This window comes from Clarias gariepinus, chromosome 27, assembly GCF_024256425.1.
Source record: "Clarias gariepinus isolate MV-2021 ecotype Netherlands chromosome 27, CGAR_prim_01v2, whole genome shotgun sequence".
NCBI classification, from domain to species: Eukaryota; Metazoa; Chordata; class Actinopteri; order Siluriformes; family Clariidae; genus Clarias; species Clarias gariepinus.
Genome location: NC_071126.1, coordinates 7,606,528 through 7,621,764, shown reverse-complemented (window position 1 = coordinate 7,621,764; position 15,237 = coordinate 7,606,528). Strand labels below are relative to the sequence as shown.

Here is a 15,237-nt window from a genome sequence, read left to right as displayed (position 1 = left end):
TTATACAGTTTAATTGCACTGAACATGTTAATAATAGAGCAGGCATTCTGTCTACAGTGACAGTTTTGCTTATATGAGACAATTTCCCATTCCAAATAAAGCCGGCAGAACTCAGAACTAAAATGGACCAAGTTCTGCCGTCTTTATTTGCAATCAGAAATTGTCTGCCATTCAAAAGCATACAGTACCTGCCATACAACTGCCATTCGAAAGATCCTCATCTCATCTACAGAAGCTCTAGAATGGAAAGTCGATTACATAGACTACGCAAAACAAGATAAAACACCCTAAGCTAGACTTACCACATCAGCTATGTACTGTACGACCTTGTGTCTTTTGTGTTACTTATCAGCCAGATACAGTCAAACAAAAGATATCAGACTTTTTATGCTCATACCGTAATACAGAGGACACATTGTTTTGCAGCAAGCCTGTATCTAAAGAATTTAGACTTCAAGACTGCTTCAGGCCAGGATGCAGTGGCGCCTGCTTGTCCAAATTGATGTCTGTAACCCACCCAGTGCCATTACTGTTATGAATGACAATGCACCACATTCTAGCCCAACAGACCATGTTTTTGCCTGTGGTTGACAAAATTGATGGGCCCTGTATTCCAAATACCAGGCCAGACCTTTCGCAGATGAACAAGTGATACACTTATGTACAATACTAAATATACAGTAGTCCTGATTTTTATTTCTTTCTAATCTCTTTTGAACGGTTGATATTCAGAACTCTACATGAACGTTTCCTCTGCAGCAGTGGTAAGTTTTGGTCTTGCTTTCTTGGGATGGTCTTCATGAGAGCCATTTTCATTATGGTGCCTGATGGGTTTTGCAAGTGCACTTGACAATACTGTTCTTACTGTACAAGAACTATTACAGAATAGCTGACCTTCATGTCTTGAAATAACAAGTTACTGTGGTTATTGTTACTTAAAAATCCAATGCCATATGTTGATTTCATAATTTTAAGAAATCCACTATTGTGCTGGAATGTAGAAAAGAAATTCAAACTTTTTTTCTTAAATTTTGACTAGTACTGTATATACTGTAGGTATGGGATATTTTGCTGAGTCAACAAGAAACATCTCCTTTTGGAACTAACCTAAAATCAAACGTTGCAGGAGACAATGGAGCCCTGCATACAGTAACAGTTCTCAAAGTAGAAGTTTGTGCTAGCTGCTTGACCAGAAATTTGAATGCGTTTGGGAATATAGCAGCACCTTTGGTAAAGAAAAGGATTGTATGGTCTAAATCAAACCCTTTTCACAACTTTACATTAGTTATTCCAATAGTGTTTCATGTTTTCGGGAAATATGAGACTCCAGCACAATGTTTCTGTGAACTACAATTATTCAACTGGCCGAAGGAAAGGCTGAATTTTAGAATGTGCTCTGACACGAAGCATAAAAAAAAAAGAAAACAAAAATTACTAGAATTGGGTTAAAAACTGTCCCTCATGTAAAAGGTATTAAAACTTGTAAGGGTACAGTAGTACCGAACCATAAACTATGTGGAAAAATCTGGTAGAAGAAAATCTGTGATTGGAGTTCACTTAAAAGCTTGATGATGTTGCAAAAAAAAGAAAAAAATTTGATGAAATTCTTTTTTATGAGATCAGAGCTATATGTAATAATGAACATAAAAGTTTTCACACAGCCAGTGAAATAAGAAATCACAAGACTGTGTCTAAACAGCTGTGTAGCCATAATGTAATCATTTATTATTAACAAGACTAATCCAAAAAATGTCTTCATCCAAAGATTAGAGTCATGTGGTCTGATGAGTTTAGATCGTCCCTATTCCAGAGTTATGTGTGTGTCACGAGGAATCATTTTCACACATGAACTGTGATCAAATAAAATTTTAGGGTGTGTGACTTTTGAGCCAGGCAGTATATTTGCCAAATAGTGACTATTCGACAGTAACATGCATAACAAGTTAGGCATACTTAATAAGTTTACTGGAAAAAGATGAGTTTTCCCTCAAGGGCATGAAGCAATCGGATGTACCTTCCTGGATTTTATGCCAAATTTATTTCTTCCCACCCATATACAGTACTGTATATATAGAATGGAAAGGACAAGTTGCCCTAGACATCCTAATTTTATATTTTATGACATTACAGAACACACTGCAATAGATAAGGTTAAAACTATAACTAAAACTACAAAAAAAAGGTAGATTATTACAAATATTTTAAGTGTCCCTTCAAATACTCACATAATCTACCAAACAATTACTATGTTAGGGTTTTTTTCTTTTTTTAAATAAGTCAATCATAATCAGTTCTTATATATTTTAATTTCACAGTGCCTTACCCTTCTCTCTAGTTATTCCCCGGAAGAAGGCAGGAGTTGTGGGATGTGTTTCGGTACTAGAATGTTTCCTCTCGGCTTGCCTTTCCTCAGGAGGCTGCTCCACCTTCAGTTCAGGCAGGACTGCGCTAGGAGGTGAGGGCTTGCTGCTGGGTTTTGTCGTTTCATCCTCTACCTCCCTTGCCATCTTCTCTTTAGGAGCACTGTCAGAGACTGGAGCAGTTGGTTGAGGTGCAGGCTTCACCGGTGGAGCAGGGGTCACTGTAGCTGAGGGGGGTGGAGGTTCGACTTGTTGTGAGTTCTCTTTGCTAATCTTGGTGGCCAAGTCCTGGGGAAATCTCTTAGGACTCTCTTCTTCGCAGGACTCCAGAGCCAACTCACTGTCCAGCTCAGCCTCACGTTCCTCACGCAGGATGCTGTACTGCATGGCTGCAGAGATGGTGCCAGAAGCAAGACCAGGCAGAGGACTGAAGGCAGGAACAGAGACAGAAGCAGGAGCTTGAGTAGTTGCAGGGGCTGGTGGGGGGGTGCTGGGACTCTTGCTGAAGGTCATGTAGGCAGAGCTGGGAGCCTGTGGGCTTGACTCCTCGGACACAAGCTCAATCTCTGAATCGCCGGAGTCTCCACTACTGGCATCTGTGACCTTGGCGTACAGGGGGAGAGAGGGAGTGGTCTTAAGCTCCAAGGAAGGACTCTGAGATCTGGGTACATTCTGCGAGACAAATGATGAAGATTCTGAAGCTTTTTTCCCTTCTGTGCCCTTCACCATGGGATCGGATAAAGAGTCAGATTCTGTAGTGACAGAGGAAGAAAGAATTGGAAAGTTGTGAGTGTTTGCTGCAGGTTCAGCACCTGCATGGCTCTGGCCATCTGCTGTGTTAAGATGTCCCACTGAGAGAGCATGTGTGGAATGATTTACTCAGAGGGACAGTGGCTCAGCTTAGAGCTACACACACCACAGTCTTTATTCAACATGCCTCGCCATAAAATTGTGCTTTTTATTTTAACAAAACAATTGCCATTTATTCAAAACACTATGATTGTGCCAATAATGTTCCTGTTCGTATTATAGTATTGCACGTCCAAGTGGAATCAGCACAAACAGAATTTATCTCTTTATAGCTAGCTCTGATCTGTGCAACTTTGCAACATACACAGTATAGTGCATGCTGTGGCACTGGCAACACAAACATACAAATGAACCAGCTGCTTCTGGTTTATACTTCTTAATTCAGGAGACTGTTAAATGGAGTTGTAATTCTCCATCTGTACTCCAACAAATATATTTCGCTGGAGAGCAGTCACTTGATAACTACTTCTGAATGATTCAACAATAACCTGTGTACTGCACTGTGCAAATCTATATTGTTTGAATGCTCACCTGTGAGTGGTGGAGTGGGAGATTCAGGGCTCTCATCCTCTGGCTCGGACAGTGTAACAGTGGGCACGCCCTGTAGCCCCAGACTCAGGATGCTCTCTTTCTCAGAAACCCCAACCGGAGAGGCACGCTGCATAGCCACAGGAGACACTGACAATGGGGGGGTCTCTGTCAAGGTGATCTTGATGGGACTGGCACTGCCCTCGGCACCTGGTGAGCGGTCAGGCTGGTAATCAGAGAGCTCATCATCTGATGGTTCTTCTACATAGGGGAAAGTGTTTGAGTCGAGAGCAGCTGCAGAGGGGCCCAGTGTCTCCACTTCAACAGGGGATGGACTCTTCTCCAGATAATGCCCTCCCCTAAGGTTGGAGAGAGGGGCAGGTTCTGAAGCGGCACTTATCCCCCAGTCCTCCAGGGGCTGCTGTTCGCTACGGGGATCTTCCCTGCTCCTGATGTCCATGTAGTTATAGGTGGAATCAGGGGTCTTGTCTGAGTCACGCAGCTTGTGGGAGCTGTAACCAAGCTCAGCGCTCGGGGTCATCTCGATACCTGAGTCTGAGCTGAACATGGCAGACTGGTAATCCAGGCCTGAGATGAGGTCATCGATTCCAGCTTGCTGCTTCTTCTCGATTCCGCTGACATCACCCGAGAAGTAGGAGGTGTCCATTTGGGATGAGTAACCGGACAGTAGAGATGTGTAAGGGTCACCCATATCTATGATGGGTTTATCCATGAGATCGGCACCTGATTTATCTGTGGGAGAGCGGAATGAGGGGACAGGAAAAACACAAAGTGAGAAAACTATGAAAACAGTATTTTCTAAGCTATTTACAGTATTTATACCTCTGTATATTGAACACATTTGAACATTTTATTTTATTCTAAGATTAAACATTTTGATATAAGCCAGAGATATAAATCTGGGTACAACACGATTCTACTGTTTACTACACAGAAACATTGTAAGAATTTAATCTAAATGTGCAGCATCCCATCCACAGGCCAATCTAACGTCTGCCTGCTTAAGCATACAGATAATACAGCTGTCATCTGAAAATGTCCTTAAGGATGTGCATGACTTTTTTCTTCACTTCTATGGGAGGAAAAGGCAGATTGTGTGTGTGAGAGAGTGTACGGGTCGTGTGCACAAGTGTTATTGTGCCTCTAGGTTTACCCATACACCCAGAGTGTTTGTAAAGGGTGTGGCAGTAACCGATCTTCACCATTAGTCTCCTCCCTTTATCCCTCTCCCTTCTACCTATTCCAGTTCTACCTCCTCCTTCTCACTCTCTTTCAATCGATGTGGCTGTTTTTGGCAGATATATATTTTCCATGCTCATATCTTCATGGGTCAACTGGGGATTGGGGAAGTGCTTCATCAGCGGGTTTCACACACACACACACACACACACACACACACACACAGTCTGTGAGTCTGATTATTACTAATAAACATTTCCATCCTCTTAATTACAATTATACACATGTCTAATATAACAAACACAAGATACAAAATAACAATTACTGCAAGGATTATTACAAAAAAATGACTTCTACAGCAGTAAGTCCTTTTGTGCACACAATGATTCAAAACTATAGTAATCTAACTGCTGTATAACAGTACAGGTAGCAGGTGTAGTGGAGGTGGCACAAATTGTTGAGCGTGGGTGGCACAAATAGCCCTGCTGTGGTACAGAAAAGGATTTGTGTTGCTCAGTCTTTCAGGACATTTGTTGAAGCTCCCCATCAGGTGAGTATTTACACCCACATTTCAAATGTCTGTACACCCAGCTGTGACATTTTTCTTCTAAGTGTACTACTAACCTCTACACTACTCCAGCGGAAAGCCTGCTCATCCAACTCTACACCGTCCTACATACATGGGGTAAGGAGCACCACTGGGATGCTATTTTTAGCCCACAGGATCTGAAAAGTGCAATGATCCACGTGAAGATAAGTCAGGAAGGGCACTGGTAACAAACCCGGGCCTCCACTGTTGACTTTAGGAGATTTGAAGAGAAAGAACATCTCCAATAGTGATGTCATAGACGACATAAGACAGGAAGTGACAGAATTACACCAATGCACTATTTCAGCACTAAATATATCTGAATCTGAGGACTGTAAGCCCAAAATGGTGGACAGGTTATCGAAATGGGTATGATTTCCTCGCCAGGGGTATGATTTCCTCGCCAGGGGTAGCTCAGTGGTTAAGGATTGGACTACGGTTTGGAAGATCCCAGGTTCAAACCCCACAACCACCAAGTTGCCACTGTTGGGCCCTTGAGCAAGGCCCTTAACCCTCAACTGCTCAGATGTGTAATGAGATAAAAATGTAAGTCGCTCTGGATAAGAGCGTCTGCCAAATGCCTAAATGTAAATTTATACATTTTGAATATGCTTGGGATTCTGACGATCCAGGGTTGCAAAATTACTCTAGTGGATAATTTGATTCTATGATTGTGGATGCATTAAATGCTGTGTTTCAATATGACAAGTGTCGGTCCCAAGCCCGGATAAAATCGGAGGGTTGCATCAGGAAGGGCATCCGGCGTAAAACCTGTGCCAAGTTGTTGTGTGGACTGGATATTCCGCTGTGGTGACTCCTTGCTGGGAGCAGCCGAAAGACCAACAACAACAACAACCTGACCCTGGCTTGTTTTGATAGCTTATTGGTCTCTGCGGTGTTGTGTGTTAATCCCAATGATTCCTATATAATCCCAATGAAGTGAATTTCATTTCCAGACTATACCAATCAGCCACAACATTACAACACCACCACAGGGTAAACTGAATAACACTGACTATAGATTATACCCTAGTAAACTGAGCACCCAAGGCTCTTCTATGGCTTTGAGGAGCAAAGGCCCACCTCAAAGAAAAGCCAACATACTGTTGCACAAACTGCTGAAAAAAAGTCGATATGGCTATGATAGAAAGGTATCAAAAAACTTATGCATTACAGGTTCAAGGTTGTTGATCTGGCCTAAAAATCCCCCAGATCTCAATCCAATCAAGCATCCATAGGATGTAACAGACAAACAAATCTGATCCATGGAGTTCCTGGTGCCAAACAACATAGCACACCCCCTGAGGTCTTCTCAAGTCATGTCCCAAGGTGTCTGTGCTGCCCTGGCAGCAGAAGGGGAACAATAATTCCCTTAATGCCTTGCATTTTAATGTGGACATGTATAGACAAAAAATATGGACAAGTTCACATGATGCAATGCTTACACAAAGCCCAGTATTTAAAGTGCTTACTTAGAATTATGAAAGTTATTGATATTGCATTCATATGATCATTTCAGTGAGATATGGTTATCAGACACAAAAAAGATGAAACACAAGAGGTTGACACAGGAGGCCCTGAGCTCTGGTTTGAGAGCATCAGTGTGTGTGTGTGTGAATGTTATAATATGCATCATCACACACTTTCGAGCCCACATTCCGCCCTCAACACCAGGCATGCTGTGGAGGAACTAATGACTCATCCACATCATTAAGAGTAGAGACAGAGAGAGGAGGTGAGACAGCGGTGCTATAAGTAATGATCTGAATGTTAGAGAACACATCCGAGGCAAATATATCTGTGTACATCTGTAATAAAAGTCGTCTAAGCTCTGGTTTTAGCACCTAGCACGAAACTCTGTTTAAACCTAAGCTTGGGTTACTGTGTGTGTGTGTGTGTGTGTGTGTGTGTGTGCAGAGGTTTATTTGGTCTCCCTGTGGTTGTGTGGGTTTTCTCTGGGTCTTCGGTTTCCTCCCACTGCAGGTAGGTAGGTGGACTGTCTACACTAAATTGCCCCTGGGTGTGAATAAATGTGTGGATATGTGGGTAAACAGTGTCCTGCATCCTATCAACAGTGAATTCTTCCATCTTGTGCCCAGGGTACTGAGGTTCAACTCAGAATTGATGCAACCTGATAAAGCTGTGAACACGTTGCTATTTTGACGGATCTTACAGCCCAAAATTCTGAGTGAAGAGATGTTTAACCCTGATGTAACTTTAAAAGGATTTTCATATCAATATATTAAATTATTGAATCACAAAGTAAATGGAAAATGAAATGTAAGTGGAGAAAACGTAGTTTCCTCAGTTTGTCTTTCCAGCCACCAAGATATCTGCAGTAATGTAAATTTGATATCTCATCAATTGAATACATTATGCATGAAGCAGGAAGCCACTGAATCTAGCATTATTATATTTTATTACATTGGCGATTATTTTATTACACCGAAAGTAACTACCTTAGCGTGTATTTGAGATACACTCATCAAATGGGGATGATAAATCCATCGTGACACAGCAAGACAAGGTTACAATGTTGCACATTGTTCAAAATGGCTAACACAATGGGTCCAATGTAATGTGTGTGTCCTTGGTTGCATCATCGCAACCTGCTGGTAATGACAGGTCCAGTGTTAAACCAGCTTACCCGCATGATGTGTCTGAATGTGGCCAGACCTTCAGACGTACAGCTGCAGGACACACACACACACTTCCATGTCAAAAGACTCATATATCTACGCTACACACAGTAAGGTGTTGCTCATAATGTTTATAAATGGTAAACAAAAAAAAATGCTTTGAAATGAAAATGCTAAAAATGTGCTTGTTGTTTCCAAATGTACTAGAACTATGTAACTATATTGAAGTTTGTTCAGTGTGCAAAGTTAGCGTATGTCATCATAAACATCATCATGTCACTGTAGATGCTGCGAGACTTGCTTGCCAAAGCACTCAATACAGTATATACTGCCTTCTCTTCACTGTCTGCAGGCAGAGACTGAAGCACTGGCAAGAGCGTCAGTGCCACTGCTTGGCAGCACACACTCCCTGCAGACCCTGCTCTTCTGAAATAGTTTCTCAGAGTCATGCTCTGAGAAGTTGTGCCTTCCTCAGGTGCTGCTGGTTGACGAGCACTCCATGCTGTCACTGGGACAACAAATTCCTGTGCCAGGTCCTCTGGCTACTCTTTGTACTTGGCTGTGAATGTTCTTCCTGCAGCACACCTTGTACAGATATACGCATGGTACAGTAGCATCAGAGAAGAAGGCCCTCCTCCTTCACGATTTCTTTGAGTAATATTGGAATTGAAGATATCCATACTGTACATCTGATCTGGCTTTTTGATTTTAAGTAATGAGGTATGATGGCACGATAGCCTCTGTTTGGTTGCACTCTTGCTTCCTTCTCTTCACTAACTCGTTCTCAGTGGGATCATAGTAATTAGACAGCACCATGACAGCCTTGGTGTCCTGCCAACCAAAGGAAGTGAGGTCGTCCTTTCGAGTCAGTTTAAATTCATGTTTGCTTGCTCAGCATTTAATTTTCTCTGGGAGTCATTTTCTGTGCTGCAGGCATCTGGTCCATGGCTCATTGTGGCATCAAAAACCTTTTCCTTACCCTGAGTAGTAGAGGTTATTCATGAAAATGGACAAATGAGATACATAGTAGGGTCTGGCTTGGGTCATAATAGCACAGTAAGCATGACTCTTCTGCGGTGTTTTCTCACGCCCTGTGTATTGAGTTAAAGGTCTCTACAGCCTGAAAGAAATGCTACTGTATATACATATGAATATACCTTTTGAGAAAGGATGAGCTACTGGTGCTTCAGGCTTAAGCCACAGCACAAATACTAATACGCTTTGCGCTAGCTAATCACTCATCCCCTAAAGCACCTAGAGAGGAATTATACTGAGAGGCCACTGAGAGGATCACAATTACATAAATGAAAGTGCAAGACTTACAGGTTGCAAAATATATGAAAAGAAAAAAATAATTACCAACAGGGCTCTATCATCTGTTCTAATGCTTCGATTTATTCTGTAGATGGACATCAGGAAGTAGGAACAGTAGGAATTCGGTGGAACGTGATATAGGGAGAGCAAAAAGAAAAATTGTGTATAACTGAAATAAAAGCAGACGGGAGCACAGATTTTTTTTTCTCGAAGGAGCAGCAGGTAATGATGCTATTAGATAAAGAGAAAAAAAGGTAATGAGGGAAATAATAATAATAATAATAATAATAATAGTAAAGATAATTATTCTATAAAAAAGGCAAATAAAGATAATCAATAATAGAGTTACTGGTTATAATCAGGGCTGGATGCAAGAGAATAGCTGATGTGGGCTTCAATGTGGTGTTTCCATTCCCATTAGATTTAAGTGACTAATGCTCTAGAAAAGCTGTCATTTAGAAATGAAGCTACCCTGATTAAATTAGCTTCATAAACTATCGTATACCAGAGATTGTCCATGGAGGAGCACGCCTGTATTGTGCATTATAGGCTTTAGGTGCATTCTGTCTTTTACAATTTACACCACCATTATTAAGACTGCAATCTGCGGTCAGTTGTCTGATTGCATTCAGCTATCGATATATCACAACAGTCGTTTAAAATCCCACTCATGCAGACTCTGGATAGTTATCTGCTGAGCTAAATGAATGGCTCTCAAGCTGAAATTGTGAAGCCCTACATTACCGACATTCCGTGTACAGTGGGCTAGGGTTAAGGTGTTGCTGTCATGCACTCTTTCTGATTTTAGTGCAGGGCAACCTTAATATGCTGATAAATACTTTATACCAGAGAGGACCACTTTGTAAGACTTACAGCATATATATACTCTTGGACGAGATAAGCGGCATAGAGAATGAATGAATGAAAAAATGTGACCGGGTCACAGGAAGCTTATCCTAAAAAACTTTGTGCACAAGGCGGAGTACACTCAGGACAAGTTGCCAAACCATCGCAGGGCGCATATGCAGACACGTACTTACACACTTATTCAAACACTATGGGCAATTTGAGGCTGCTTGTGATCCTAATCTGCAGGCCTTTGGTCTGTCAGAGGAAACCGGAGTACCCAGAGGAAACACACCATGCATAGGAAGAAAATGCAAACTGAAAGCGCCTAAAAGGTCACAGTGATCACTATGTATAGTCTTATATGTAAACATGACATAAAACACTAATACTGATACTGAACTTTTGAGCTTTAGTCGATTTCAATATTCATCCAATGTTTTTTCCTTAAAACCAACTTAGGCTTTGAGATATTTTTTATACAGAATTTAATGAGTTTAAATAACACAGAAACTCAGCGCACAATTTGGAAACACTAATGATTTAACAACCAGTGGTAAACAAAGTATACAAATCCTGCACTTGAGTATAATTACATACTGTAATCCCAGGTAAAATAGTACTTAAGTAAAATAGAAGTCCTCGATGTACATTTCTACTAGAGGACTTACCGTCAAATATACTTAAGTATCAAAAGTACTGAGCTTGTATTAGCTCACTATCAAGTTCAAGTTCAAGTTCCTTTATTTGTACCACGGGTAAAATTGATTTGCAGTCAAGAGTCCTCATTCACAACACATACAGTACAAAACAAACCACACATGGTAGAACAACAAACAAGTACCATTACACTTAGTTCTACAACTTGGCACCAAAAACCTGCGACCGAAAGGAAGAAGACGAAACTCCGCATGCAAGGGATGAGTGATATTACCTAAAATTGAATTTGTTATTCTTCTTAGCTGCTTTGTGTACACAGCATCTAAACTAACCAATGACACCCCAATCACCTGCTGGACCACTTAACTATCTGATTTAGAATATTTTTGACAAAAAGATTTCCAAACCATGATGCCAAAAAAAATTATAAAACTGTTTCAAGAAAAGCATGATAGAATAAAATCATCATAGGTTTATCAATATGGAAATAATTTAAGCCATGCTGAAATGTACAGTAGTGAGGTAGAAAGTATAGATAGAAAAATATAGATATTTGTTGTAGGATATAATGGAAAATTAAAAAGTTCAAAATAAAAAGTATCCACTAATAAAATCACCCAGGTACTTATAAGTGAAAACTGCAATTATGTACAGAAGCAAAGTTAATGTAGTTAGTTACAGTACCTTCCTCCCATATCTACAAAAACATGTCTATGGATTGTGAGAGAAAACCTACTGTACCAAGCATGCAAACTCCATGCACACAGACCAGAAGTGAGACTCAGACCCTCAACCCTGGAGAAGCGACGCGACAGTGCTAACCACTGTTCTGCCTTATATTCGACATAAAAATATGAGCATGAATATATAAAAAAAAAAATCATTGTCATCTCTACTTACATTTCCATAATCCTTTTTTGTTAATACTCTGTCTCACAGAAGCAATAGAGCATAAGGGCTCCTCTCCTCCTGTCTTGCTCCGATATTATTGACAAGTACTCTGCTTTTTTTTTTCTGGGCACACAAAAAGACTACATTACTAATCCTTACTTTTCATAAGCTTGAATATGTGCATGACAAGTGGGATATACTATGAGGAGTCAGAAAAGAAAACAAAAACAAATGGAGCTTCAGACAATCACAGCTCTGTGACAGATATATAAAGCTTTATAATTTCTATTGGGAAGCCTTGAGTCTTTAGGTCCCCACAAACCATGTCTTTCATTAATGTGTATGTGTGTGTGGCTACAGCGAGCAGAATGTCGAGCAGCCTGAGTGGGCCTGCATGACCCTGAAGCAGCAGTCCAGTGGAGAGCTTTATGCATACTGAAAACAAGCTATGGGCTTTTCTGAAATTAAATAAAGATTCCTTGTGTGTGGTTTATACAAAAATATGAAGGCTGAATGCAGTACAATACAAAATACAAAACGCATACTGTATATCAGATGTGCTCAAACTGCTCAGATATGTTAAATGTCAATGTTTTTTTTACAACCTAGCCAAAGAAAAGGTCGGATTTAAAAATAAGAGGAGAAAGCAGTAAAAAATATGAATATTAGACAATTCATTCTTATTTTCTTTTTTGTATAATTGCTAAGTTGGTTCAGTCAAGGAGACAGTTTTATCCACGGAGCAGTGTCTTTTACACTATATGAAAGTATTCGGCCAAACCTGCAATGACATTATATCCAAATTCATATACTTCAATATGGAGTTGGTCCCCCTTTTGCAGCTACTGTATAAGAGTTTCCACTCTTCTTGAAAGGCACAAGATTTTGGAGTGTTTCTGTGGGAATTCTTGCCCGTTCATCCTGTAGAGCATTAATGAGGTCAGGCACTAATGTTGGATGAAAAGGCTCGGCTCTCAATCTCCGTTCTGGTTCATCCCAAAGGTGTTCGATGGGGTTGAGGTCAGGGGTTCTGTGCGGGCCAATCAAGTTCTTTCACACCAAACTCATCAAACCATCTCTTTATAGTCCTTACTTTGTGCACTGGGGCACAGTCATGTTGCAATAAGAAATGGCGCTTTCCAAACTGTTGCTACAAAGTTGGCCTGATTGAAACACCAGAGTTCTATAACACACAGGTTTGGGTATTTTTTAAGTATTTTTTTTCATATAGTTTAGCATAAATGTCTACTTAAATATACAACCTGTGGCAAAAAGATGGGTTTCGTGCTCCATACAGGAGCCAGATGGTATTTTTAAATACAGTATACAGATACAGTAGCAAAATATGCATGGAACACATTTAAGAATTTTTGTTGTCCAAACTGTATTTCAGTGAAATTGTTAGAAATAGCACACCAGCTTGCAATCATCAGCCTCAGAAATGCATTAAACACTACTAAGAGTAAATCATGTCATCTGAAAAAAGAGTCAGCTATGATATTGTTGAGCAAGCAAAGCTTTAGCTACAGACATCTAAATCTAACCTCTGATAACTAGCTCTATCTGTAGACCCCATGCTGTGTTTTGATCTTGCAGATTGTGCACAGTTACACTGTGGCATTGATGATCAGTTCGCAATGCACGAACAGACTGATGCTAGATCTCACATTGCCACACTGTTAGCTAACTGTTATGCTAGAGCTTTTGCCCTTTCACTTGTCACTCATTACAAACAATGTGCAAATAATAGCAGATAATTACATTCTTAAGCTACCAATCCTATGACTGCATCCCAAACCACATACTGGTGTAATATAATTAGTATAGTAGTAGTATTGGCATACCTTTCAGTACAAAAGTAGATTGGTGTCTTTTCCATTTAAGAATACTAAGTAGTGTGCATTATGCAGTTTAAAACCTAACCTTAAAATCTCCCTGAATGCATACTGACTTGGCACTGTGAAATTAAATCTCACGGAGGAGAAGGGCACAACCCAACCCACATTACATAACTCACAAGTCATTTGGTGAAACAGTGAAGTTTTTAAATCTGATATGCAGGAACTTTAATTAAGGGAATTCTGGTGTCTGCTTCATAAGAAATAAGGTATGCCTTGGAAAAACTGTTTATTATAATATATGAATATTAACTGTAATTATGAATATGTAACTGTACTGTACTGTATATATCAATAAAATGACCATCTTCAGTGGTAGTTTTTCTTGGCTTTAACATTCTCCAAAAATCCATTGCATGCATTTAGTTCACCCACGGCAGCTGCGATTAGTCTAAAAGCCAGCATGTAGTGTAGTTGCTTTAAAATTAACATTTAATATAATAGTATAACATAAAAAGTCTAAGTAAAATTATGGCATTATCTTTTATATATTTTTCCTCTCCTGCCAGCTTCATGCTCAGAAATGTGTTCAAAAATGAGACATAAGAAATGGCAACAGTGTTTGGCTAAAGGAAACAGAGCTAATCACATACTGCAGCTGAAATCGGTGAGATAGCTGTTTATTAGAGTAACCACTGCACTGCTGGGCTAATAGTGATGCTCGTTAATGAGGCTGCACAACAGGTTTCTTTCTGTAAGGCTTTAATTTGTCATCCCACAGCCTACAGCATGTATAATCTGTGATGTTGGTTCTTTCCAGTAAAGTCAGACTTTTTTTTGCCTCTCAGACTGTTCTGTTCTCCAAGTCTTGTGATCTTTTAAGGAGAATGAAGCATAACTAACAAGGCTAGCTTTGAACCTCAGCAGCTTTACTATGCAGGTTATTGGAATTGCATTAGTCGTCTCTGTCTTATGGTTAAGAGAAATGCCTTAGAGTACTTAGAAGCCTGCTGGCTATTAATGTATTCTGCCGAAATAATGTATTTAATGTGTTCACTGCTGAAATGTGAGACCACTTTGTGCTTCGTGAAGTCCCTTGTGTTCCCATGTATGTGGACTTCAAACAAGGCAATGTAGCTTCATGTAGCTTCCAGAAATCACACTCATGTGGTTCATTATTTCATTTTTAAAGGAGAAAAAGAAAGAAAAAGTAACCAAGTCAGGCAGTTAATGAAGAAACTGTTGCTGTAAAAAAGATCTTGTTGGTTTGCTAATTCAATTCTGTTAATTAAATAGTGTAGCATCCAAGCTTATACATTTAAAGAACGACTATCATGATGAACGAACATCTGTCAACAAAAAATCCTTTATTTTTCAAAAACTGTAAAATAGTCCACCTACATTCAGTGTAATCTCTGAAAACATTGCGTAGCTCATATCAACAGCACAGTTTGCATGATTGAGCCAGCATGATTGAGCCAGCATGCCAGTGAATTAGCTGGAATTAGCCACTAATTAAACAGAATATAAGTGTATTATAAAAGTAATAGTCCCCGTTCTGA

The 15,237-nt window shown here is 40.0% G+C and overlaps 1 protein-coding gene across 1 annotated transcript in view; it reads right to left on the bottom strand.

The window, feature by feature from the left end:
• rtn1b (reticulon 1b) overlaps nt 1-15,237 on the bottom strand; it is a 43,228-nt gene that overhangs the window by 18,463 nt on the left and 9,528 nt on the right. Inside the window, exons 2-3 of the mRNA XM_053489077.1 lie at nt 3,702-4,451; nt 2,324-3,112 (exon numbers count right to left, since the gene is read on the bottom strand). Coding sequence (XP_053345052.1) covers nt 2,324-3,112; nt 3,702-4,451 — 1,539 coding nt within the window. The remainder of the gene's footprint in view (nt 1-2,323; nt 3,113-3,701; nt 4,452-15,237) is intronic.